This window comes from Ovis canadensis, chromosome 2 (assembly GCF_042477335.2).
Source record: "Ovis canadensis isolate MfBH-ARS-UI-01 breed Bighorn chromosome 2, ARS-UI_OviCan_v2, whole genome shotgun sequence".
Classification (NCBI taxonomy): Eukaryota; Metazoa; Chordata; class Mammalia; order Artiodactyla; family Bovidae; genus Ovis; species Ovis canadensis.
Genome location: NC_091246.1, coordinates 22958087 through 22984209, shown reverse-complemented (window position 1 = coordinate 22984209; position 26123 = coordinate 22958087). Strand labels below are relative to the sequence as shown.

The 26123-nt window shown below is 47.3% G+C and overlaps 2 protein-coding genes across 9 annotated transcripts in view; both read left to right on the top strand.

Moving 5' to 3' along the window:
* Positions 1-13069: 13069 nt before the first annotated feature.
* CDK20 (cyclin dependent kinase 20) lies at positions 13070-21721 on the top strand. 4 transcript variants are annotated; one of them, XM_069575560.1, is made up of 8 exons: positions 13070-13473; positions 13835-13948; positions 16485-16673; positions 16917-17038; positions 17239-17301; positions 18313-18436; positions 18897-19052; positions 20759-21721. In XM_069575560.1, exons 1-8 carry the CDS (start codon positions 13399-13401, stop codon positions 20954-20956), a joined length of 1041 nt encoding a protein of 346 aa, XP_069431661.1. In that variant the 5' UTR covers positions 13070-13398; the 3' UTR covers positions 20957-21721. The 4 variants fall into 4 exon arrangements, with proteins under 4 accessions (XP_069431661.1, XP_069431664.1, XP_069431663.1 ...); XM_069575563.1 differs by having other exon boundaries at positions 13089-13473; positions 13835-13944; positions 16522-16673; XM_069575562.1 differs by having other exon boundaries at positions 13089-13473; positions 13835-13944; positions 16522-16673; positions 18313-18469.
* A 2617-nt stretch (positions 21722-24338) lies between these two features.
* Positions 24339-26123, top strand: part of FBXW12 (F-box and WD repeat domain containing 12) — a 46551-nt gene continuing 44766 nt past the window's right edge. For 3 of the 5 annotated variants that reach the window (XR_011446575.1, XR_011446573.1, XR_011446574.1), the window contains exon 1: positions 24368-24523. Coding sequence is in view for 2 of the 5 variants with exons in the window: in XM_069575554.1 (XP_069431655.1) it covers positions 24434-24523 (90 nt within the window). In the remaining 3 variants the exon portion in view is untranslated. Of the gene's footprint in view, positions 24524-26123 lie in introns of all 5 variants that reach the window. The other 2 variants (XM_069575554.1, XM_070292244.1) reach the window with 2 other exon arrangements.

Genomic DNA, 26123 nt, shown 5'->3' with positions numbered 1-26123 from the left:
CTATGCAGTCCCTCTACACCTATGAGGTGCCAGATAATGGGCAAGATCCTAAAGATAATTTATGAACAAGACAAATAGTATTTCTCTGTGGCATCAAGAAGCTTCCATGTTCCTCATGGGAGAAGGCCAAAGCTTCAGATTCCTTTAGAGCAGAGGCCCCCAACCCCTGGGATCTATTGCCTGATGATCTGAGGTGGAGCTGATGTGATAACAATAGAAATTAAGCGCACAATAAATGTAATGCACTTGAATCATCTGGAAACCATCCCCAATCCCTTCCCCCACCCCTCACCCCTCCCCCTTTACCCTCACACTTGTCTATGGAAAAACTGTCTTCCACAAAACCAGTTGTGCCAAAAAACACTGTGGACTGCTACATTAGAGAATAACAGGGAAAAAATTTAAAAAAAAAATTTAAGGAAGTTTATCTTTACTTCCAAAGACATTTGACAATTAGTCTATCCCAAATTATGTTTATTTATTATTCAGTTGAAGTGTATCAGACACTCATCACTCATAAATTAATGTTTTCCCATAAGAAATGGCAGACTTTATAACATAGTTGTGAATACTTGTTGATTATTTGAGGTTAGTATTTCAAGAATCATGCCAAAAAAAAATTTTTTTAAAGCATAACAGTAATAGATGGAAATAGAGAAGGGGGAAAAAAAGATTGTGTGTGTGAGAGAGATGGAGATTGAGGGTGATTGAAAGGGAGTCAAAAAGAGTCCATTCATGAATGTCTTCATGATTCAGACCCTCAGGACCACACTTGGCTAAAATGAACTCCATGGGCCTCCCCTGGTGGTCCATTGGCTAAGATCCCAAGTTCTCAATGCAGGGGACCTGAGTTTGATCCTTGGTCAGGGAACTAGATCCCACATGCCACAAATAAGAGCTCACAGGCTTCAACTAAAGACCCTGCGTGCCACAACTAAGACCCAGCCCAGCCAAATAAATATTTTTAAAATAATAATAACTAAAAAAATAAAATAAACTGCATAACTTTTGTCTCTCTCCTCCTCTCCCCCAGCCCCCTGATCTCCCTGTCCTTCCAATCCCTGTGACATTAGTGTTAGTCGCTTGGTCATATCTGCTTTTGTGACTCCATAGACTGTAGCCCACCAGGCTCCTCTATCTCTAGGATTCTCCAGGCAAGAATACTGGAGTGGGTGGCCATTTCCTTCTTCAGGAAATCTTCCCAACTCAGGGATCCAGCTGAAGCTCCTGCACTGAGGCAGATTCTTTATCCTCTGAGCCACCAGGGAAGGTCAGATAGATTTTGTTGTGAATCTGGCTCCTCCCTGCCCTAGCTCCCTGAAATGGAAAGACTTAGAAAAACTCTCTAAACTTCATTTTTCTTATGTGAACAACAGAAGTAACTAAATTCGCTGCCTCACTGGGTTTTCATATAAAGTGCCTTTCAGTAGGTTCTGGCATGTGTTACGTGCTTATTAAACATTAACTATTTTACTCTCTTCAAAAATACGAAGACCAATGAATTAGTGCTTTTATTTTATGCCTGAAATTTCCCTGATTCAGAGCTCACAGGGAAGAAAGAGCAGCCTGAGCAGACAAAGGATTATGAATGATATCCTGGGGCACTCCAGGGGCTTTTAGCCATGTCAGTTCTAGGCTAAGCAAAGGAGTCAGATCTTCCTTGATTAACTCATTAAAAATGACTACAGGGCACTCAGCTCTGCTAGGGCTAATTAAGGGAAAAGACAGAAGGGGATGGAGCTGATTTGCAGCACAAAGAACCACAAAGAAATCTGGGATTAAAGGATTTAGTAGATTTGGGCGAAGGTGCTGCTATGCCTTCCAGTGGGGCTGGTAGGACCGATGCGGGCTCTGCGAACGAAGCTACCGAAATTTCAGACAAAGTGGGAGACTGGCTTTGGGGCATCTACCACTTCAGCACCAATAAGAATGACTTCCAGAGGAACTTGTTCTTCAATTTGGGACTTTGCTGCTGGAGTTTGGCTGGCCAGGAATTCGAGTTATATTGACCAAATAGCATCTCAGCCTGGGATGTAACCACAAAGATACACGGAACCCCTGTGCTGTACTTGAACCTTCCAGAAATAGAGCCTTCAATCTGTGACCATCACAAGACTTGCCCTGATGGCAGCTGAAGCTTTATTCAGATGGGTACTTTTCCTTCCCTGCCTGATTTACTTTTCTTTGTTGAGTCCACTCAGGACACCCACTGCAGGTCAATGGGCAGGCTTCAGCTAAAGTGTCGTTCTCTGTTCTGTAAAGTTCTATACAACAAGGGTGTGATCCCTGGGTCGGGAAGATCCCCTGGAGGAGGGCACAGCTACCCACTCCAGTATTCTTGCCTGGAGAATCCCATGGACAGAGGAGCCTGGCGAGCTATAGTCCATAGCGTTGCAAAGAGTTGAACACAGCTGAAGCAACTTAACACAGATACATAGTTCCTAAGTTTTGTCAGCGGATGATCTTTGTTCTTGACCTGAAGAATAATTTAATTAACAAAGACTGTACATAAAGACAAAAAAAAACACACACACAAAGATTTAGAAGATTTGGAGTCAAATTCATGCTCCAGCACTTATACGCAATATTCTGGGTCCCTAAATACCTTATGATTTAACTTCTCTGAATCTGGGTATCTTCACATGTAATTCTCACACCACCACTGGTAAAACCCACTATGCTTTAATGACTTAATAATGATGAACATTTATTGAGAACTTAATGACTTATTACACTCTCATTAAACCATTGGAGCAACCCTCTTCAGTGGGTACTAGCAGTATCTCATTTGAAGAGAAAAACACTCAGCAATTGTTGTGGTCTTCAGCTGATGAGGAGCACTTTGAGAAACCCACTGCAACCACTTTGGTTTTATCCCCTGCACTAGGCCTCTACATATTAATGTTCCAAGAGTAACTGCAGGTTCCCTAAGTTGGAACCTTGGCCCATGGCCCTCTCCCTAGAAGTGCACACGATGGGCACTCACAGAGCTTTATTGACTTACTGCTTGATGATGCTAAGAGTGGTGGAAAGGACTTCCCTATTGGTCCAGTGTTAAGAATCTGCCTGCCAATGAAGGGGACACGGGTTTGATCCCTGGTTTGGGAAGATTCCACGTGCCTTGGGGCAGCTGAGCCCATGTGCCACAACTACTGAAGCTGGAGAGCTCTAGAGCCCATGCTCACTGCAAGCCTGTGCACAGCAACAAAGACCCAGTACAGCCAAAACTAAATAAATTAAAAAGAGACAGAGAGCCACTGACTCACTTTAGTACTTGAGAAAATACAGAATTTTCTGAGATAAGCAGCTATGGAGGGGAACTGGAAGATTACTAGTAGTAGTATCTGCTATGTGTTTAATCCTCAAAAGGTCGTGTATGAGAGCAGCCACCTCGTTCAGCTGAGAGAACTGCAGGCACTGGAGTAGGCATTTCTCCTCTTCACAAAAAGGAATTTATAGAGTGCACTTGAGTCATCTTCTCAGTTACTCTGCGACCCCATGGACTGCAGCCCACCAGCCTCCTCTGTCCATGGGATTCCCCAGGCAAGAATACTAAAGTGGGTTGCCATTTCCTTCTCTAGGGGATTTTCATGACCTAGGGATCAAACATGCAACTCTTGCATTGTCAGGCAGATTCTTTACCACTGAGTCATCTTGCTGCTGCTGATGCTGTTAAGCCACTTCAGTCGTGTCCGACTCTGTGTGACCCCATAGACAGCAGCCCACCAGGCTCCCCATCCCTGGGTTTCTCCAGGCAAGAACACTGGAGTGGGTTGCCATTTCCTTTTCCAATGCATGAAAGTGAAAAGTGAAAGTGAAGTCTCTCAGTCGTGCCTGACTCACAGTGACCCCATGGACTGCAGCCTACCAGGCTCCTCCGCCCATGGGATTTTCCAGGCAAGAGCGCTAGAGTGGGGAGCTTAGGCTATTCTGTGTACTCACTTTCTGAGGCAACTTTCGAGCCCCTTGGCTTGGATAGGATTGGGGGAAACATATGAGTAACAGAGTATAAACTCTTGACTAGTTACTCAAAATGTGCTTTGCAAGCCAGCAGCCCTGTCTACCAATAACAATCCAACAAGAAAAATGATTATACAAATATACTCACTTAACAATAGAGGTCTAAAACACAGTGAAACGAAACCAGACTTAACTGAAAGGAGAAATACATAATTCAACAATAAAAGTTGAAAACATCATGTCCCACTTTCAATAATAAAACAAATAGGCAAAAGAAAAGCCAGGAGCTCAGTCGTGTCCGATTCTTCGAGACCCCATGGACTATATCCTACCAGGCTCCTCTGTCATGGAATTTTCCAGGCAAGAGTACTGGAGCGCATTGCCATTTCCTTCTCCAGGGGATCTTCCCAATGCAAGGATTGAACCCGGGTCTCCCGCAGTGCAGGAAGACGCTTTACTCTCTGAGCCACCAAGGAAGCCACTAGCTAGAACACCACTAAAACACAATTTGATCCAGCAGACGCCTGTAGGTAGCATGTGGTCTCTTCCTGGACCAGATTGAATGTGTGTCCCCTGCACTGCAAGGCAGGTTCTTAACCACTGGACCACCAGGAAGTCCCTGTGATTACTGTTTTAATGATTTTTTTAGAGGAAATTTAAAAATTTCAGAACAGTTTTAGATTTACAGAAAAATCGTAACAATAATGCACCTCGCACATATTCACAACCCAGTTTCTTCTCTTAACATTTTGTATTAGTATGGCACATCTACAATAATTAATAAATGAACATTGACACATTATTATTGACGGAAGTCCGTACTTCATTCAGATTTCCTTAGTTTTTACCGAATATGTTTTTTTTCTGTCCTAGTGTTCTAAGATATCAAGTTCTATTTCGTTGTCACATCTCTTTAGCCTCCTCTTGGTTATGGGCTTCCCTTGTGGCTCAGCTGGTAAAGAATCAGCCTGCAATGCAGGAGATCTGGGTTCGATCCCTGGGTTGGGAGATCCCCTGGAGAAGGGAACGTCTACCCACTCCAGTATTCTGCCCTGGAGAATTCATGCCATAGACTGTATAGTTCATGGGGTCACAAAGAATCGGACACAACAGAGTGAACTTCACTTGGCTGTGGCAGTTTCTCAGACTTTCCTTGTTCTTGATGACCTTGCCAGTTTTGAGGAGTGTTGTTCACCTTTTTGTAGAATGGCCCACATTAGCGATTTGCGTCATGTTTCCTCATGATTTGATAGAGATTATGGGATTTGGGAAGGAAGACACCAGAGTGCCATTCTTTCCACGTACTATCAGCATGGCTTATCAGGCTTATCACTAGTAATAACCTTATCTCCTGACTGAGGTGGAGTCTTGTCAGATTTCTTCCCTGTATAGTATTTTTCATTTGATTTCACTTGATTTTCATTTCAGATGAGATGGGTGAATGGCATCACCAATGCAATGAACATGAACTTGGGCAAACTTCAGGAGATAGTGAGGGACAGGGAGGCCTGGCGTGCTGCAGCCCATGGGGTCACAAAGAATTGAACATGACTGGGCCACTGAATGACAATAATATAGCCTTTTTTATTAACTTTTCATACTGTCCTCTTTGACAGTATGACATGACATACAGCCAGCCGTTAAAAAGTGGCGAGCTGTTCATGTACTGGAAAGAAAACAACTTACAGAAATGAAAATATGTAACAGGGAGAGGTAGAGGGGAAGGGAGAGAAAAGTCCATATGTATTACAGGGACTCAGCCACACAATATATCACTAGAGTTTAATTTCCTTTAATTGTAGGGTCAGAAAAGATACTTAGGAATTGATTGATAGCCTAGATCCTGCAAAACCTGCTGTTCTGAGGGGAAGAGGCATCTGTAAATTTCAACAAAATTCCTGGAAAGATAATGCAAAATTTTCTGAAGCCACAGGAAAACATCAAAAGAAGCATTAAAATAACCCTAATATTAGGGTGACTAATATTGTGACTATGTGGATGACAACACACTGTGGAAAATTCTTAAAGAGATAGGAATACCAGACCACCTGACCTGCCTCCTGAGAAATCTGTATGCAGGTCAAGAAGCAACAGTTAGTACTGGACATGGAACAACAGACTGGTTCCAAACTGGGAAAGGAGTACGGCAACACTGTATATTGTCACCCTGCTTATTTAACTTCTATGCAGAGTGCATCATGAGAAATGCTGGGCTAGATGAAGCACAAGCTAGGATCAAGATTGCCAGAAGAAATACCAATAACCTCAGATATGCAGATAACACCACCCTTATGGCAGAAAGCAGAGAAGAACTAAAGAGCCTCTTGAAGAAAGTGAAAGAAGAGAGTGGAAAGCCTGGCTTAAAATTCAGCATTCAGAAAACTAAGATATGGCATCTGGTCCCATCACTTCATGGCAAACAGATGGGGAGACAATGGAAACAGTGACTTACTTTTCTTGGGCTCCAAAATCACTGCAGATGGTGATTGCAGCCATGAAATTAAAAGACACTTACTCCTTGGAAGGAAAGTTATGACCAACCTAGAGAGCATATGAAAAAGCAGAGACATTACTAGAAGGTTTGTCTAGTCAAAGCTATGGTTTTTCCAGTAGTCACATATGGATGTGAGAGTTGAACCATAAAGAAAGCTGAGCGCTGAAGAACTGATGCTTTTGAACTGTGGTGTTGGAGAAGACTCTTGAGAATCCCTTGGACTGCAAGGAGATCCAACCAGTCCATTCTGAAGGAGATCCGCCCTGGGTGTTCTTTGGAAGGAATGATGCTAAAGCTGAAACTCCAATACTTTGGCCACCTCATGCGAAGAGTTGACCCATTGGAAAAGACTCTGATGCTGGGAGGGATTGGAGGCAGGAGAAGGGGACGACTGAGGATGAGATGGCTGGGTGGCATCACCGACTCAATGGACATGAGTTTGAGTGAACTCCGGGAGTTGGTGACGGCCAGGGAGGCCTGGCATGCTGCGATTCATGGGGTCGCAAAGAGTTGGACACGACTGAGCAACTGAGCTGAACTGATGGCATTGATATTTTTAGAATAGTATTTAAACATGAATGAATTTAAATTTCATGATAAAATTTTATAATTATTGCAATTGTTTATATTTTATATGTTGTTTAAGGTCTTTGTAAATGTGTTGCCATATAAGTTACTTGAGAGAAATTAATTGGAATCATTACTGATGTTTACACGTTTAAGAAAACAAACTTTCATAGTCCAACTCTTTGCTATCCCATGGACTATAGCCTGCCAGGCTCCTCTGCCCATGGGATTCTCCAGGCAAGAATACCGGAGTGGGTTGCTGTTCCTTTTTCCAGGGGATCTTCCCAACCCAGGGATCAAACCCAGGTCTTCTGTATTGCAGGGAGAGTCTTAACCATCTGAGTCACCAGGGGAGCCCAAGGTATTTGAGAGAAATTAATCACAATCATTACTGATGTTTACAAGGTTAAGAAAATGAACTTGCATAGTTTTATCTTTTAGATAATAAATTGAAAATTAAATTACAAAAAAAAAGTGGGGGGTATGCTGCATCTCATGAGAGCAGAGTACTTACATAAGTTATCTGGAATTCTTCTGAACAGGATACTTTCTGTTACCCTTTATTTATTTATCATTTATTTATTAATAGTGATTTATGGATATTTATTTTATACTTTTGGTTATAACCCAATACTACATCCTTGTTTTCCTGGTCAAATTGTTTCAGCTTTGGAAATTGGAAGCTCTTTCTGCTGGCTCATGTACACCTTATTTTTTCTTCTATTCTTTTAGCTGTTTCTTGCTTTCTGTTTTAAATATTATTTGCGAATATACTGAGAAACACTTCAAATAACACTATAATTTTTTTAATACCAAGCATAATTTCTTGATAAAACCCCAGTGGGAGGATAATCTATTATCCTCACCAGAAAGTAACCCCTTCTCTTACTCATTTATGTATTTTTAAATCTATTTTTGGCTGCTCTGGATCTTCATTTCTGCGAGGGCTTTTCTCTAGCTTTGGTGAACTGGAGCTCCTTTCTGAAATGTATCTGTTGGAGGAGATTCTAGAAGTGGGTCAAAGAGGATATACAGCTCCTTCTGCACAGGGTTCTCTCATTGTGGAGCATGGGCTCTACGGCACTTGCTGCTAAGTCACTTCAGTCGTGTCCGACTCTGTGAGACCCCATAGACAGCAGCCCACCAGGCTCCCCCGTCCCTGGGAATCTCCAGGCAAGAACACTGGAGTGGGTTGCCATTTCCTTCTCCAACGCATGAAAGTGGAAAGTGAAAGTGAAGTCACTCAGTTGTGTCCAACTCTTAGCGACCCCACAGACTGTAGCCCACCAGGCTCCTCCATCCATGGGACCCTCCAGGCAAGAGTAGGCGCTTGGGCTTCAGTAGTTGCAGAAGCTGTGATTCATAGGTTTAATTGCTCCTCTTCATGTTGAATCTTCCTGGCTAGGGATCAAACCTAAATCCCCTGCATTGGCCAGCGGACTCTTATCCACTTCACCAATAAGTCAAGTCCAAATATTAACCCTTTCTATTCCTCTTTTTTGCTCCTGACATTCCATGTTTCCTTCTGTTATCATTCCCCTTCTCCTTTCAAGAACTTCCTTTAACAATTTTTTTATTAAGTTCAGTAAGAACAAATTCACACAATTTTCTTTCATCTGAGAATGGCTTCATTTCATTTTCATTCCTAAAGTATATTCTCACTGGATACATAATTCTGTTAACAGTTCCTTTCTCTTAGCACTTGAAAAATGTGCTGTCTCCTTCTGGCCTTTATGGGTTCTAATGAGAAATCACAAGAATTAGAGACATTCTGCCCCAGTAGGCAATGTATCATTTTTCTAGGACTGCTGGGCACATTCAAGAGTTGGTTTTTTGTTTTTTCTTTTAGTTTTCAGTAATTAGATTTATGATGTTTTGGGGCATTATGATATTTTGGGGCCTATTCTTTTGGGATTGACTCAACTTCTTCAACCTTCCCCAAATTTGTGAAGCTTTCAATCATTATCTATTCAAATATTTTTTTTCAGCCCTTCCCTCTTCCACCTCTCCTAAATTTTAGATCTACTTAATGTCTTACCAGCCTTTCAGATTATGTTTATTTAAAAATTCTTTTTTTTTAATTTAAAAAGGCTTATTTGTGGAAAATAACATGTAAAATTTACCATTTAAACAATTTACTATCTGAACAATTTCTAACAATTTCAGTTCAGTGTTAAGCATGTTTACAGTACTGTGAAACCAATATCCAGAAGTTTTCATGTGGGAAAACAAACTCTATACCCATGAAACAACAGCACCCCATTTCTTCCTCCACCCATGCCCCAGCAACCATCAGTCTACTGTCTGTTGATATGAATTTGATTTCTCTAACATACGTCATATAAGTGGAATCATACAGTATTTTTGTTTTTGTGACCAGTTTATTTCACTTAGCATAATGTCCTCAAGGTTCACTCACATTGTATCATGTGGCAGAATTTCCTTCCTTTTTAAGAATGAATAGTATTCCAGGACTTCCTTGGTGATACAGTGGTTAGGACTCTGTTTTTCCAAAGCTAGGGGCACAGGTTTCCTTGGTCAGGGAACTAAGATCCCACATACCATGCCCTTGAGTTAAAAAAAAGAAAAAAAGAGTAGTATTCCATTGTATGTATATATTGTGTTTGTTTATCCATTTATCTCTCTATGGACACTTGGGTTGCTTACTCCTCTTGCCTACCATGAACAGTGCTACTATGAAGATGGAAGTGCAAATATTTCTTCAAGGTCTTGCTGTTAATTCTTTTGATATATATTCAGAAGTAGAATTGCTGGATCACATAGTGATTTTATTTTTAATTTTTGAGGAACTGCCATACTGTTCTCCATAGCAGCTACACCGTTTCATATTATTTTGTGTCTAGTTTCTTTGAACATTGTGCTTGAGATTCATCCATGTTGTTGCAAATGACAATGTTTTGTTTATTCTCATTATTATGTAGCACTCCATTAGGTGAAAAATCCTGCAATTTATTTATTCTAATCACGACGGTGTGATCACTCATCTAGAGCCAGACATCCTGGAATGTGAAGTCAAGTGGGCCTTAGAAACCATCACTACGAACAAAGCTAGTGGAGGTGATGGAATTCCACTGGAGCTATTTCAAATCCTGAAAGATGATGCTGTGAAAGTGCTGCACTCAATATGCCAGCAAATTTGGAAAACTCAGTAGTGGCCACAGGACTGTAAAAGCTCACTTTTCATTCCAATCCCAAAGAAAGGCAATGCCAAAGAATGCTCAAACTACCGCACAACTGCACTCATCTCACATGCTAGAAAAGTAATGCTCAAAGTTCTCCAAGCCAGGCTTTAGCAATACATGAACTGTGAACTTCCTGATGTTCAAGCTGGTTTTAGAAAAGGCAGAGGAACCAGAGATCAAATTGCCAACATCTGCTGGATCATGGAAAAAAGCAAGAGAGTTCCGGAAGAACATTGCCTATGCCAAAGCCTTTGACTGTGTGGATCACAATAAACTGTGGAAAATTCTGAAAGAGATGGGGATACCAGACCACCTGACTTGCCTCTTGTGGAATCTGTATGCAGGCCAGGAAGCAACAGTTAGAACTGGACATGGAACAACAGACTGGTTCCAAATAGGAAAAGGAGTCCATCAAGGCTGTATATTGTCACCCTACTTATTTAACTTCTATGCAGAGTATATCATGAGAAACGTTGGACTGGAAGAAACACAAGCTGGAATCAAGATTGCTGGGAGAAATATCAATAACCTCAGATATGCAGATGACACCACCTTTATGGCAGAAAGTGAAGAGGAACTAAGAAGGCTCTTGATGAAAGTGAAAGAGAGTGAAAAAGTTGGCTTAAAGCTCCACATTCAGAAAATGAAGATTATGGCATCTGGCCCCATCACTTCATGGGAAATAGATGGGGAAACAGTGGAGACAGTGTCAGACTTTATTTTTGGGGGCTCCAAAATCACTGCAGATGGCGACTGCAGCCATGAAATTAAAAGACACTTACTCCTTGGAAGAAAAGTTATGACCAACCTAGATAGTATATTCAAAAGCAGAGATATTACTTTGCTGACTAAGGTCCATCTAGTCAAGGCTATGGTTTTTCCAGTAGTCATGTATGGATGTGAGAGTTGGACTGTGAAGAAGGCTGAGCGCCGAAGAATTGATGCTTTTGAACTGTGGTGTTGGAGAAGACTCTTGAGAGTCCCTTGGACTGCAAGGAGATCCAACAAGTCCATTCTCAAGGAGATCGGCCCTGGGATTTCTTTGGAAGGAATGATGCTAAAGCTGAAACTCCAGTACTTTGGCCACTTCATGAGAAGAGTTGACTCATTGGAAAAGACTCTGATGCTGGGAGGGATTGGGGGCAGGAGGAGAACGGGACGACCAAGGATGAGATGGCTGGATGGCATCACCGACTTGATGGACATGAGTTTGAGTGAACTCCCAGAGCTGGTGATGGACAGGGAGACCTGGCGTTCTGTGATTCATGGGGTCACAAAGAGTCGGACATGATTGAGCGACTGAACTGAACTGAACCCAAAGTCATTAAAATATCATGTTTTCTTCTAAGAGCTTTATTGTTTATCTTTTATATTTAGGTCTGCAGTCCATCTGGAATCAATTTTTGTGTATACTTTGAGATCTGTTTCAATAGACATTTCTTCCTCATATGACTTTCCAAATGACCCAGTACCATTTTTTGAAGACTATCCTTTCCCATTCCACTGCTGTATTTACCCACACCTCTGTAATAGCTGTAAAGCATTCCATTCTAAGGCACTCTCATAACTTATTCACCATTCTTCCATGGGATATTTGACTTATTTTCTGGCCTCTGTCATCATCAAACAGGGTGAATATATCTGTATGGACATCAAGACCTTCTTCTGAAATTGTTAGAGTACAATTTCTGAGCCAGAAAAATATTTATTTTTTTGAAGAATTAATAAATTATATGGTTCACATTTCAAAAAATCCAAATAGGCCCAGTGAAAAGACCGCCTCCTACCTTGTCCCCAATCCTTCCGGTCCCTTCACCAGGTAAGCACAATCATGAAATCTTGAGCATTTTCCAGACACCTTGTAATACATGAACAAGCATTATTTATATTCTTTTCTTCTTTTCTTTTTACACAGCCAGTGGCACTCTATATACTTTGTTCTTTGTCTTGTCCCTATGACTTAATACATCTTAGAAATCTTCCCGTTAGTGTACACAGAAAAGCACCCTGGTTCATTTTTAAGGTAGCATAATTGATGTGTGTATCACAATTTAGACAGTCTCCTATCGATGGATATCTATGCTGTTTCTAAGTTTTTGCAATTCATCTGCGCTTCAATGACTGACCTTGCACGTGTCGTTTCACATGAGTGCAATGTATCTGTTGGAGGAGATTCTAGAAGTGGGTCAAAGAGGATATACAGCTGTGATGTGATTATTTTATTATTATGTTAGTTGTGATTAGATTATTTTACGGTTTATCTCATCGTGTATGAGATTGAACACTTTTTCAGAAGTTTTAAAAAGCTACTTGCTTTTATCAACATCCTTTGACGGCATGCACTTCTTAAAAATCCCTCAGTCTGCAAATTTGTCCAGTGTTTCCTCATTAGAAGTCCTCAGACATTGTCTTTCTGTATCAGAGTTTGCACTTTTTAAAAGTTGTCTTTAAATGCTGCCATTTGACTCTCCCTCCACACCGCAGACCGGAACCCGTCTTGCTTCAATCATCATTGACTCTGGGGCTTAAAGGCGGAAAATGGCACCTGTTTGTTTTCCTAGGTGGAAGCTCTAGGTAAGGGGGAGGAGGGATCCTGGCCTTCTGCGGGAGAAGCCCGCCCCACCCTGTAACTTTTCGGCCACGCCCTCGGCGCCGCAGTCACGCCCCCGGGTGGACGGCCCCGCCCCGCCCCGCCCCGCCCCTCCCCGCCCCTCCCCTCCCCGCCCCGCCCCTCCCCTCCCCGCCCCGTGCTCGCCTCCTCCCTGAAGAGCGGCTCCACCCTCCCGCCAATTTAGCGACTTTCCACAGCCTCTCGGCTTTGCCCTCCGGCTGCGTGGCCCCGCCCCGTTGCGTAACCTGGCATCACTGGTCACGTGGTGCTCGGCAGAGGCGAGAGGGATCGGCGGTGACCGTCGCTCCCGCCCGCACGGTCTGCGCACGGATGACTTCTGCTAGTGAAGCGCACTGAGGCGTGACGGCGAGGTCCTAGGGAAAGGCACTGAGAGGCCAGGACGCCATTCCTAGTTGCCCTCGGCCTCCAGGCTCGGGCGCTCGTTTCCGCACCGTTGCTAGGCAGCCGCGTCTGGGGCGGGAGCCGGGGCGGGCTAACGCGGAAGTGTCAGGTGCCAGGGAGGGGCTGTGACTGCGTAGGGTCAGGGTGCCGGGAAGAGGGCCATGGAGCAGTACTGCATCTTGGGGCGCATAGGGGAGGGTGCGCACGGCATCGTCTTCAAAGCCAAGCACGTGGAGGTGAGCATCCAGCCCTTCCTCCTTCGGTTCCATTGAGATCTCCCCGTCTTCCTGACCCATGCTTGGGCCATAGCTTCTGCCTCCCGGTAGTTCATCCTGGCGTGCGCCCACTTCTTTTGCCCGCGGAAGGGAGGGCTTCCAAGTTGCGGCCAGCTACCAACGGTGCTTTCAGCGAGTTCCGCTAGTAGCCTGGCGTGGATATCTCTGAGTTGTTTGCCCAGCTCTGCGCCAGTTGGCCCTGATTTCCCTCCAGCACGGGTTGAGGGGTGCGTTCCACCCCCACGAGGACCTCAGCTCTCGGCGTCGCACCCCTTTTCCCAGCCGGGACGGGCTGGCAGTGTCTGCGTTCTGTCCCAAACAGACTGGAGAGATCGTTGCCCTCAAGAAGGTGGCCCTGCGGCGGCTGGAGGATGGCATTCCCAACCAGGTCCTACGGGAGATCAAGGCCCTGCAGGAGATCGAAGACAGTCAGTATGTGAGTGGGGCTGGTGTTCTGAGGGGCTGTCCCGCCCTCCTCGCTCACTCCCACTCTGAGGGCCTGCGGTCACTGTGTTTCCTTATTTGCATCCTCACCCCTCAACTCACTGCCTTTCTTGTCCACGTTCATTCACCCAGTTATTTCATTCCTCACTCCTTCCCTCTTGTTCACTCATTTATTTCTTGCCTACTTGTTCATTCATTGACTGAAGTATCCTTTTTCTCAAAACATATAATGATTTCTAATGATAACGATTATTGCCACCTGTTGAGCTCCTGTTACGTTCTGCAGGCTGGGTTAACTGCTTTTATGTACACTGACCTTCTGAGTTTTCTCCTCCATACTGCAAGGCGGGTTTCAGGCTCTCCTCTCAGGCCAGGGCCTGCTCATGGGCACTCAGCTGGCTCAGCTTGTCTGTGGAGGCTTTGGCCTGATTGCAGAATCAGCGTTTTAACATTAGGGTCTCCCATAGGCTCTGCCTTCTGCTGGGCACTGGCGACACAGCCCCTAACCTGCTCTTGAGAACTGAAGTGTGGTAGGGGAGACAGACAAAGGCTACAGGGTCCACTTGGTGTGATTTGTATGTGACAGGCATGAGAGGGGCTGTGGGCACATGGGGAGAGACACCTCACACACCCAGGCTCATTGCGTGGTTTTCTCTCTTGTCCATGTCCTTCCTGAGTGGAGAATGTACCTAACTTCCTGGGTAGTGACAAGGCTAGGCCCATGCACCCAAGAGTAGGCAATATTCTGACTTGCTTCTTATTCTCTAGAGATGTCCATGATATTTTGTGACAAAAGCATGTTTTAGAACTGCATGTGTCATCCTGGTTTTGTATAAGAATATTTAGTGTATATATACATATACATATATATATAGGCTTCCCAGGTGGCTAAGATGGTAAAGAATCTGCCTGCGATACCTGAGACCTGGGTTTGATCCCTGGGTCGGGAAGATCCGCTGGAGAAGGGCATGGCAGCCCACTCCAGTATTCTTGCCTGGAGAATCCCATGGACAGATAAGCCTGGGGGCTACAGTCCATGGGTTCACAAAGAGTCAGACATGACTGAGCGACTAACACATACAACACACACACACACACACACACGTATGAATATGTGTCTGTGTATACCATGTCTCTTATAAAGTCTGGTGGGATAGACTCCTACTGTTGACTATAGGTGGTAGGATTTTATTTTTGCTGGCTTTTTTTTGTTATAATTTTGTGTATTATCTGAATCTATGTTTGTCCCAACTTGTAAAATGACTGTCTGCTACCATCAAAATCAGAAAAACAGCACTACGGCCATTCTTGTGTTTTGAGGACAGTAAAAGGGCTTGCAAACAGCTTGTGTGAGCTGGTTGGAGGGCCCATGGGAAGCTGGTGATACAGTCCTATGTCCTGTGTGGCAGGCCTGAAGGGTCTATCTTTAAAACACTGCAGATATTCCCCTGGCCCAGGCCATCCTCACCTCTCATCAGAACTATTACAAGAGCTCCCCGTTCCCTCCTCCACCTTCCCTGCCACTACTCCCACTCCACAGTCAAAAATTGTAGATGAATCCACTCCCCAGCTTGAAAAGCTCCAGCAGCTTCTCTTCACTCTGAAAGAACCATCTCTATCTGCTCTGGCTCATGCCAGCCTCTTCATTCATTCATTCAGCAAAATATCTTCCATGTCTCTCCGAAAACAGCACTATCGAGACTCCAGGAATATAGAACAGAGCAGCCTCCTTCCTGTTCTTGCCTTCGGACCTTGTGTTTGCTGACCCTTGCCCACAGCTCCCTCCCCGATCCCTGTATAACAGACCTCGCCCCATCTGTTCTCTTCTGTTTTCATCAGAATACCCTATAGGTTTGTTAGTTTCTGTCATTTGTCCCCCGAGCTCCTTAAAGTCCTTGGGAACCCACTGGCCCTCCCTCCTGTTCATTGCTGTGCAGCCAGCCCTTGTGACCTTGTGGGCCCTCAGTTTGTATGGCATGTCTTCTGCGCCCAGTGCTGGGAGCTGTGATCACCTGTGTGGATGTGTGTTTCCAGATGACTTTCCAGTTCGTGGGCTGGGTGGGGGATCAGACACTGCCCTATGTGGCCTTTCTTAGACCTCCTTTCCCCTGAGGGTTTGCTAGAGCTAAATCACTTCAGTCATGTCTGACTCTTTGCGACCTCATGGACTGTGACCTGCCAGGCTTCTTGTCCATGGGATTCTCCAGGCAAGAATACTGGAGCGGGCTGCCCTGTCCTCCTCCAGGGGATCTTCCCAACCCAGGGGTCAAAGCCACATCTCTTATATCTCTTGCATTGGCAGGCAGGCTCTTTACCACTAGCGCCAGCTGAGTGTTTACTACAGGATTCCAGCAGGGACTTGCCTTCTTCTGGGAGAAGGGAGCAAGAGAGCACCCAGCTCCCTGATGCTGAGCCCAGGTCTCTTGTCGCCTTCTCTGCCTGCCTGGTCCTCTGTTGGTGCCGGGGCTGAGGATACAAGAGAGTCTGAGCCATGTGAGTCTGCAGGCTGACGGGGCACCCCACTGCAGGTTGTGCAGCTGAAGGCCGTGTTCCCACATGGCGCAGGCTTCGTGCTGGCCTTCGAGTTCATGCTGTCAGATCTGGCTGAGGTGGTGCGCCATACCCAGAGGCCACTGGCCCAGGCGCAGGTCAAGAGCTACTTACAGATGCTACTCAAGGGCGTCGCCTTCTGCCATGCCAACAACATTGTACATCGGGTCAGTACCACCATGGACTGGGGTGGGCCTGTGGATGGCTGGGCTGGGAGTAGGCCAGCCTTTGATAAAGGGCATGGTTTGGGAGGGGACAGAACGGGCAGGGCCTGGGGACAAGTGACTGGAGTTGTGGCCCTGGAGGAGACCAGGTCCTGAGCTCACCCAGGTGGCCAGCCTGCCGAGCCCTCCTGTCCTGAGGTCCACTGGGGGCTTTAGAGGAACTGATGCTTCTTTTGGTGCCCTCAGGACCTGAAACCAGCCAACCTGCTTATCAGTGCCTCAGGCCAGCTCAAGATAGCGGACTTTGGCCTAGCCCGGGTCTTTTCCCCAGATGGCAACCGCCTCTACACGCACCAGGTGGCCACCAGGTAGGGAGGACCAGTTTCCAGGGCAGGATATGGCAAAGGATAGGCCCCCAGCCTTCCTACTGGGGAAGAGATGATTTTGGACAGAGATGTTCTATTCAAACAAGTGCTCCTGGGGCGGGTGTGGGGGTCAGGGTGACCTTCCAGGGCAACTTCCTGACAGACCAGTGACCTACATGTGACCCTCTGCCCTCCTCTCGTAGGTGGTACCGAGCCCCTGAGCTCCTGTATGGTGCCCGCCAGTACGATCAAGGTGTCGACCTCTGGTGAGACTCCTATGGGCTAGACAAGGGGGGATGTGGATAGCTGAGTCACCTCTCCTCCTGGACACTGAGGTCTCTAAGCCATTTGGGGGTTTTCCCTGCTGTGAGCTCTAGTTTGCCTTGGGAGTGTCCCCTCTGGTTAGAGTATCTCTGAGGAGTTTGGAATCAGTGATCCTCCCCATGACAGTTTTGAGCTGGGAGGGGACAAGTGGGATTGGAGTGATTGTCCCTGTAGGAAGCTTCTGGGCTGAGGTTGGGAAGGCAGTCCGAGGCATGGGGCGTCTAAGCTGGTATACAGGGGGTGACACCCCAGGATGTAGTGTCCCTGAGTTATGCAGAGGCCTGGGTCCCTGGGTATGAAGGCCCTGAACCTTTATTTGGAGTTGGATGCATGGCAGCTCACTCTAGTATTCTTGCCTGGAGTATTCCATGAACATAGGGGGGCCTTGTGGGTTACAGGCCATAGGCTCGCGGAGTCGGACATGACTGACTTACCTGGTAGCTCAGTTGGTAAAGAATCTGCCTGCAATGCAGGAGACCCTAGTTTGATTCCTGGGTCAGGAAGATCCGCTGGAGAAGGAATAGGCTACCCACTCCAGTATTCTTGCCTGGAGAATTCCATGGACAGAGGAGCCTGACAGGCTACAGTCCTTGGAATCGCAAAGAATCAGACACAACTGAGTGACTTTCACTTCCTAGAGTTTGAGATCTGGGGGCTGTTTTGGAGGTCTGCCCCAGAATGGGAGGGGGTGGCTGTGTGTCCCAGAGTATGAGTTTCTGAGAAGTTCCCAAAACTATTGGGTTGATGTGTATTTCAGGGTTGAGGCCTGAGACCTATTTGGAGAAGGGGCTGTGCTACGTATTCTAGGCTTGAAGCTTTGGACTGTGTGAAGCTGGGGATCTGTAGGCTACTTTGTGGGTGTCTTGACCACAGGGGGAGGTGTGGGTGCTGGTGTGGGGAAACCTGTGTCCCTGGTGTGAGATCTCTGAGATGTTTGGCTTCTGTACCTGCAGGGCCGTGGGCTGCATCCTGGGGGAGCTGTTGAACGGGTCCCCCCTTTTCCCAGGAGAGAATGACATCGAACAGCTTTGCTGTGTGCTTCGAATCTTGGGCACCCCTAGTCCTCAAGTCTGGCCGGTTTGCAGGGGCCTACCATTTGGAGGGGTGGGGGTGGGTGTCCTCTTTTCCCCCAGCAGCTTGTAACTCGCCTGCCCTGCATCTTCTGTCTTCTGCCTCATGGCCCCCACACCTCCTAGACGCTCCCAGACCTTGGTCCTGGCCCAGCATGGGATCTCCTCCATCCCTGATCTGCTGGAGGAGGAAGGACCAGGGTCCAGCCCCGACCCCTTCCTGCGAATCCCCAGCACACACGCAGCCCATACCAAGCTGGGCATGGAGCAGGCGCCTGAGATGTGTGCATGTTCACTCACATCGTGCTGTGAGCGCATGATGTCATGAGTGATGTGGTGCGAGCAGGGGCAGGTGGATGGGGGCTCTGTGAGTGAGTGGCAGCAGGTGGGTGACAGGAAGCAAGAACTGACTCCTGAGGGGGCTGATGGGGTGGGCGCCAGCCCTAATGAGCCCCCTTCTCCTCCAGGAGATCACTGAGCTGCCTGACTACAACAAGATCTCCTTCAAGGAGCAGGCGCCCGTGCCCCTGGAGGAGGTGCTGCCCGACGCCTCTCCCCAGGCCTTGGACCTGCTAGGGCGGTTCCTCCTCTACCCACCACAGCAGCGCATCTCTGCCTCCCAGGTAGGGAGACACCCATTGTCCTGACCCTCCTTGTTCGTGCCCCTGTGACCTAGCAGGTTGAGGTCCTCAGAACCTGTGATGGGCTGGGAACAGCACCCCCAGAGACAGGGGTCGTGGAGAAGGTGTGCCTCTCCTGAGCAGACCCTGGAGAGGCAGCAGGTGGCTAGGAGTGGCCATATTAAAAGGGCATGCCCACCTCGCTGAAGAGTGCATCTCACTTCTTCACCCCTTCATTCCTTCAAGAAGAATTTACTAGCATCTGGCATGTGCCCAGCATTGTCTTGGGTCCTGATGCCGAGTGAACAGATGTGACTTGTTCCTCTGGGCTCTCCACCCTGTGGTGGGGCAGGGCAGCCAGTCTGTGGGCATCAAGGGGAGGGATGTTGGGACTGACTCTCGCGTCATGCAGGTCTTCTGGAGAAGGGCAGGGGCGGGGTCTATTATCCCGAGAGAAATGATAAGCAGAGGCCTGGAGAGGAGGACCCAGAAGGGGTAGGTTGTGGCTGCAGGTGAGGGAGGAGGGGAGAACCATGGACTGATGGCTCATGGTGTCAGGCCTCTCTGTCACATGTACCTGTCCATCTGGCCTCACGGCAGCCTTACCTCCCTGCCCTTGGAACAAGCAGTGTGTGTTTACATACACCCACTGTGAGTTCCAATGTCAGCAATGCCTTTAGGATGTACTGAAGCCAACCGAGGCTTCCCAGGTAGTGCTAGTGATAAAGAATTTGCCTGCCAGTGCAGGAGACATTAAAAAAAAAAAGATGCAGGTTCGATCCCTGGGTCAGGAAGATCCTCTGGAGAAGCGAATGGTACCTCCAGTATTCTTGCCTGGGAAATCCTAAGGACAGAGGAGCCTGGCGGGCAAAGTGTTGGACGTGACTAAAGCGACTTAGCACACACACACAAAGCCAACCGACCACTTCTCAGCCCTGCGCTGCTGCCTCCAGTCTAAGCGCCTCCTGCCTCCCCGCAAGTCCCCAATTGCCTCCCAGAGTCTGCTTCTCCTCCTGCCCATTCAGTCTCTCCACCCTGCAGAGAGAGGGACCTTGTCCAGGCAGGCTGTCACATCTTCCCCTGCAGGGCTCTCTCCTCAGCCAAAAAGCCCAGGTCCTAGTGGCCCACAGGCATCACACACGTGGGGCCGTCACATCTGTGACCCTGCAGCTCCCTTCCCCTTGCTCACTCCCTGGGACCTCAAGCCTCCTCCAGGTCCTAAGGTCTGTGTACTTCTGTCCCAGAGCCTCACTCATTCAGCTTTCAGATCTCTGCTCAAGTGCTACCTCTTGGGGCCTACCCTCCCGTTCTTCAGGCCTGCAGCTGCCCTAGTTTTCCTTGTCCACGCTCTGACTTTCTCTTTCCCACAGCACCAATCATCTGATGCACTGTTTATCTTACTTTTTCTTGTTTATCCCGCCCTGTGCTGTGCTGTGCTTAGTCGCTCAATCATGTCCAGCCCCTGACTATATGGAAGACTTGAAGGCAGAGCTCTTTGTTCAGTTCACTGCTACATCTCCTGTCTTTGGAGCAGTGCTGAAACTGAACACTCAGAGCTGTTGGGATCATCTTGAATGGAGAATGCGTGAATGAGAAAATTTCTTCCGGGGTATTCATATCCCCCGCTGCTCCCACAGAGGGAAATGAGCTGAACCTGGAAGGCTGCAGTGACCGATTTCCTTTTGCTATCTCTTTCTCACTCCCCTCAGGCCCTCCTGCACCACTACTTCTTCACAGCTCCCCTGCCTGTCCACCCCTCGGAGCTGCCGATCCCCCAGCGCCCAGGGGGACCTGCACCCAAGGCCCACCCAGGACCCCCGCACGTCCATGACTTCCACGTGGACCGGCCTCTCGAGGAGTCACTGTTGAACCCGGAGCTGATTCGGCCTTTCATCCCGGAGGGCTGAGATGCAGGGCCAGGCCCTGTTGGCTTGTCCCCCCAACTTCCTGCCCCTCCCAAGGACAACCCAAGCCACTCTCTGCTCCAGCCTGATTTCAACCACAGTGGCCCTGGTCCTGACCAGATGATGAGGCCATCCAGCCCCAGCAGAGGGCGCCCTCAACCTGTGCTGTCGGCCTCCCACCTGTGTGCTGAAGGAGGCAGTGAGTTCCACTGCTATGCCTGTCATCATCAGGGATTCCACCGGTCAGGGATTGTCCCAGTGGAACCATCTAAGGCAGCACTGAGTTTACCATGTCCTCATGTTGGAAACCCAAGTGAGAAGGAAAGTTTGGTTTGATTTTCTTCTCAGACATTAAACACTAGTTCAACTTTGAGATTTATTATAAAAACCCTGAATAGTTCTACGTGACGTACGCCCCTCTTCCATAGTTCATATAGAAAGAAGTGGCCGAGGTGGCATCATCTCTTGACCCTTGTTTCTCTCTGGTCACTTGGAAAGTGGCCCCATTCATGGCTACTTTAGTCTTGGGGGCTTCCTAGGTTCTTCATGTAACAGAGCTCCTTTTAGAGGTGAGGTGGAAGAAGGCAAGGCCCAGGGGTGGCTCAAGTGGGGGACCCCATAGTGACCCTCTACACCTTAAACTGGTTTACCAGCATCACCCTCAGGGTAAGGGTGAACCTTATCCTCTTCGCTCAGAGATATCTTGCAAATAAGACAGACATTCCTGGAATTCATTTGTTAATTCAGTAAGTATCAAAACAATCTGAACTTGCTTTTGTCTTTCTTATTTAATAATTTGGTAAGCCAACTCTAAAATATATATGTGGAAATGAAAAGGTTAAAAGGAGGGAGAAGCAGAAGAAAAGGAGAAAAGCAATGAAAGGATTTACCGTATCAGATACATACCAAGACATATCATAGGGCTATAGTAAATAAGACAGTGTACTATTTGTTCATGGACAGATTAAAAACAGACGAGAGAAACTTACTAGCAGTTTTTTATTCAAAATATACATTTTGTGCTCATATGTATAAACTTCTGCAAGCACTGAGGTTACAGAGGTGACTAACTGCCCTCTAGGCTCTTTGAGGGTAAAGCACAGTAAACTCAGTTGTTGCTTGCAAGGATGAGTTTAAGTGTCTCATGTGACTTTAAAGGTATTTTAAGGATCTGGCTTCTGCGTGTTTGTCCAGCCACATCTGAAGACTAAGTAAGCTTCAGTCTAGCTCAATTTCTGGTATCTCTCACCTCCATATAAATGTGGGTCTAGACCCAAACCCTGATCACTGATACTCAGCCAGTTCTGCTCACAAAGACTCTATAAACCTTACCCCCACCCCCGACACAGACCCTAGCCTTCACCTTGAGCCTTAAATTTAACCTGACTCTATTACCCTGACCCTGGCACATACCCTCACTCTCACCTTCACTCAGTTCTTCAGCAGCCCCTTCCCCACCCACCCCCCACCCCCGGCCACTGGCCTGGCTTTGATCTTGCATTGACTCTGACCCTCATTCCAAACTCTGACCTCATTTGACCTAAAATTTAACCTTGTCCTTGAACTTGGCTCTCATTTTTACCTTAACCATGACTATCTAATTGATATTTATCTTACTTTGTTTCTCATGTTGACCCTGGGATTGAACTCAGGTCTCCTGCATTGCAGGCAGATACTTTACTGTCTGAGCACTGTACTCAAGCTGAAACTGAAACTAGTCTGCACCCCAAACCTGATCATGACTTTGGTTCTGACATTCATCTTGCCATGGACTCACACTTGGCTGACACCACTGACACCCTAATCCCATCATGACCTTGAACTTGACCTGGACCTTAACCCTGAAATTGAACTTCAGGGTGATATAGCCCTTCATGATTATGATGACTCTGATCCTCAGTCTAATCATCACCTCCATCTTGACCTATCCTCACGTTGAAACTTAAGCCTGATTTTGACTACAAGCCAAACTCTGACACTCTGTGGTAAGCAGACTAATGTTACCCTAAAAATGCCCATGTCCTAAGCTATGAATATGCTGTTTTACACACAGAAGGGATTTTGCAAATGTAATTAAAGGAATGAGATGTAAAGAGTGTCCTGGATTATGCAGATTGGGCCAATGTAATTGGGGGAGGGAAGGGAGAGTTGGAGGAGAACTTAATTCCTGCCAGCAGGAGTAGAAATGGAACCCCACCTTGACTTAATTGACCTTGACTTTCATAATGTCATGCTCACCCTGACACTGACATTATCCTCACATTGATCTTGACCCTGAAACCAACACTGATTCTAATTCTGAACATCAACCTCACCCTCAACTTGACCCTGAATCCTACTCAGAACTGGACATGCACTGTCAACCTGAACCCAACTTTTACTTTCATCCCCAAAATACCATCTTTCTTATCCTGACATTCATCCTCTCACTGACCCTCTGCAATGGAGGCACAACTTGATCTTGACTGTCACACTGATCTCAAACTTGAACTGGATCTTGAAACTAACCCTGGATCTAAAATTTCCTTCACACTGATCTTGTCCTTGAACCTGATTCCAATGACATGACCTTGACCTTTTTGTGATCTTAACCCTTAACCTGACATAGAATTTTACCTTGAACTGGACAGTCACCCTATTTCTGATCTTCATGAATCTGTCCTTGATCTTACCCTCATCCTGACTGTGACCCTAACTGCTCTGACACTGAGCTAGATCATGATCCTCACCCTTACACTAACTCTGATCTTTGATATGGTCATGACAAGTCCAGAGTGAGGTCCGGGGTCAGGTCCAAGGCAGGGGTCATGACAAAGGAGACACTAGGTGAGGGCCAGTGCCAGGGTAAGGGGGAGGCTGGGGGTCTCTGTGGAGGTGACTGTGAAGGTGAGAGTCATGGCTAGGGCAAAATTCGGGGTGAAGGAATGTTAGGGTGTGTCAGGGTCAGGTGAGGGTAAGAATAGGGGTGGGGTAGATGTCAGATGCTAATGAGGTCAAGGGCAATGATTAGGGTGAGGCTGAAGAAAAGGGACAAGGTCTGGATACGGGCCAGCACCAGGGCAAGGGCTCAGGAGGTACTTGGTGCAGGGGCGCCACAAGTTCCAGTGTAAGGGTCAGTGCAAGGGCGAAGGTCAGAACGAAGATGAATGTCCGTATAAGGGGGTGAGCGAGGTTCTGGGCTACTGTCAGGACAAGAGCAAGTGCCAAGGGGAAGCTCAAAAGCCAGCTGAAGACTAACAGAAGCGGAGCCGGCGTGCTATTACTGGAAGGAGTAACAGCACCGCGGCTGGCCAAGAATTATGCCAGCCGGCCGGAAGCCGGCGGGTTGGGCGGGGCGCGGCCTGCGGAAAGAGGTTCAGCTTGAGGGGTGGGGCTCGGCCTACGGCGGCGGGGCTCGGCCTCGGGGGCGGGGCTCGGCCTACGGGGGCGGAAGCGCAGCGAAGGCGTGGCAAAGCCCCGGCGTCCTGGGCGGCGGGCGCCATGGAACCGCGTTTGGGGTTGCATGAACTGTTGCATATCTTTTCCTTCTTGGAGGCTCGCGACCTGCTCTGCGCCGCCCAAGTGGACAAGGTAGTGCGTCCTGTCCCAGGTGGGAGGCAGGGCTGGGTTCATGGTCATGGGTGTGTCCACGGTTGGTCCGTCCCCTCTAGGCCTCAGTTTCCCAAATCTGGGAGGGGGCGTGCGGCGGCCCTGAATCTGCCCGGGATCAGCAGAGGACGCTCGTGGCCCCCGGGGTGGTGACTTCCTCAGCGTTTGAAGGGGTCGCTTAGAAAGCCTCTTACTCCTCCGTCCCTCCATCTGTCTATAGTGTGTCCAGAGCTCCTGTTGGTTTGACATGCTCTGGGTACCTGTGAACAGAATTCACCCCAAGATTGACTTAGAAATCCCTCCTCTTCTGGAATGTTCTGAAAGTTCCCTTCTGGGGCCTGCCCGGAAATCCTTGCTCTCCCAGTGAGTGGCACCTCCTGCAGGCTCGGGCTACCCCTTGTCAGCCAGTCGAACTCATACTGGCTGTGAAGCCTAAGTGCCTGTTGAATGTGGTAGTCTGGTCTGCGCTTCTGCACATGTTACAGGTATTGTGAGTGCTTTCTCTTCTGTGTGCTCCCTCAGCATAGCTGTAACTAAATGATCGTACAGTGTTGTGTATTTGTTAAATATCTGCTCCTCACCCCCCACCCCCACTAGACTCATTTCTAAGAGCGGGGAATTTGTTTCTTGCATCACTGTGTATAAAATCACTGTATAATCATTGTGTGTATACACTCAATGTGAGGTGAGGTGAGGTGAAGTCGCTCAGTCATATCCGACTCTTTGCGACCCCGTGGACTGTAACCTACTAGGCTTCTCCGTTCATGGGATTCTCCAGGCAAGAATACTGGAGTGGATTGCCATTTTCTTCTCCAGGGGATCTTCCGGCCCAGGGGTTGAATCCGGGTCTCCCGCATTGGAGGCAGACGCTTTAACCTCTGAGCCACCAGGGAAGACTACACTCAGTATATGGCTTGATATTTAATTGTTCAGTTACGCGAAGTCCTGTCCCACTCTTTGCGACCCCGTGGACTACAACACGCCAGGCCTCTCTGTTGCTTACCATCTCCCAGAGTTTGCCTAAATTCATGTCCATTGAATCGGTGATGCCATTCAACCATCTCAACCCCCTTGATATTTAGGGTCCTCAGTAAATGTTTGTTGAGTGAAAGAATTTCTTCACTTTTAAAAATACATTATCGTATCGCTTTACAAAAGGTAAACAGACCTTTACCTGCTTTGTGTAATTATAATTTAAATGTGTAGAGTAAAATCCTGGGTTGTTATCCCCAGTTGTACCCGTAAGGTATTAGGGTGTCTTTTTGGTGCTCCAAAATTACTGCAGATGGTGACTGCAGCCATGAAATTAAAAGACCCTTACTCCTTGGAAGAAAAGTTATGACCAACCTAGACAGTATATTCAAAAGCAGAGACATTACTTTGCCAACAGAGGTCTGTCTAGTCAAGGCTGTGGTTTTTCCAGTGGTCATGTGTGGATGTGAGAGTTGGACTGTGAAGAAAGCTGAGCGCCGAAGAATTGATGCTTTTGAACTGTGGTGTTGGAGAAGACTCTTGAGAGTCCCTTGGACTGCAAGAAGATCCAACCAGTCCATTCTGAAGGAGATCAGCCCTGGGATTTCTT

What these genes read in the sequence shown, in the direction of transcription:
- CDK20 (XM_069575559.1), top strand. Translation starts at nt 13,399, where the DNA reads ATGGAGCAGTACTGCATCTTGGGGCGCATAGGGGAGGGTGCGCACGGC. An exon ending in GATCAAGGTGTCGACCTCTG is followed by an intron (nt 17,302 to 18,312) that starts GTGAGACTCCTA and finishes CTGTACCTGCAG; the next exon opens with GGCCGTGGGCTGCATCCTGG. An exon ending in AGCGCATCTCTGCCTCCCAG is followed by an intron (nt 19,053 to 20,758) that starts GTAGGGAGACAC and finishes CACTCCCCTCAG; the next exon opens with GCCCTCCTGCACCACTACTT.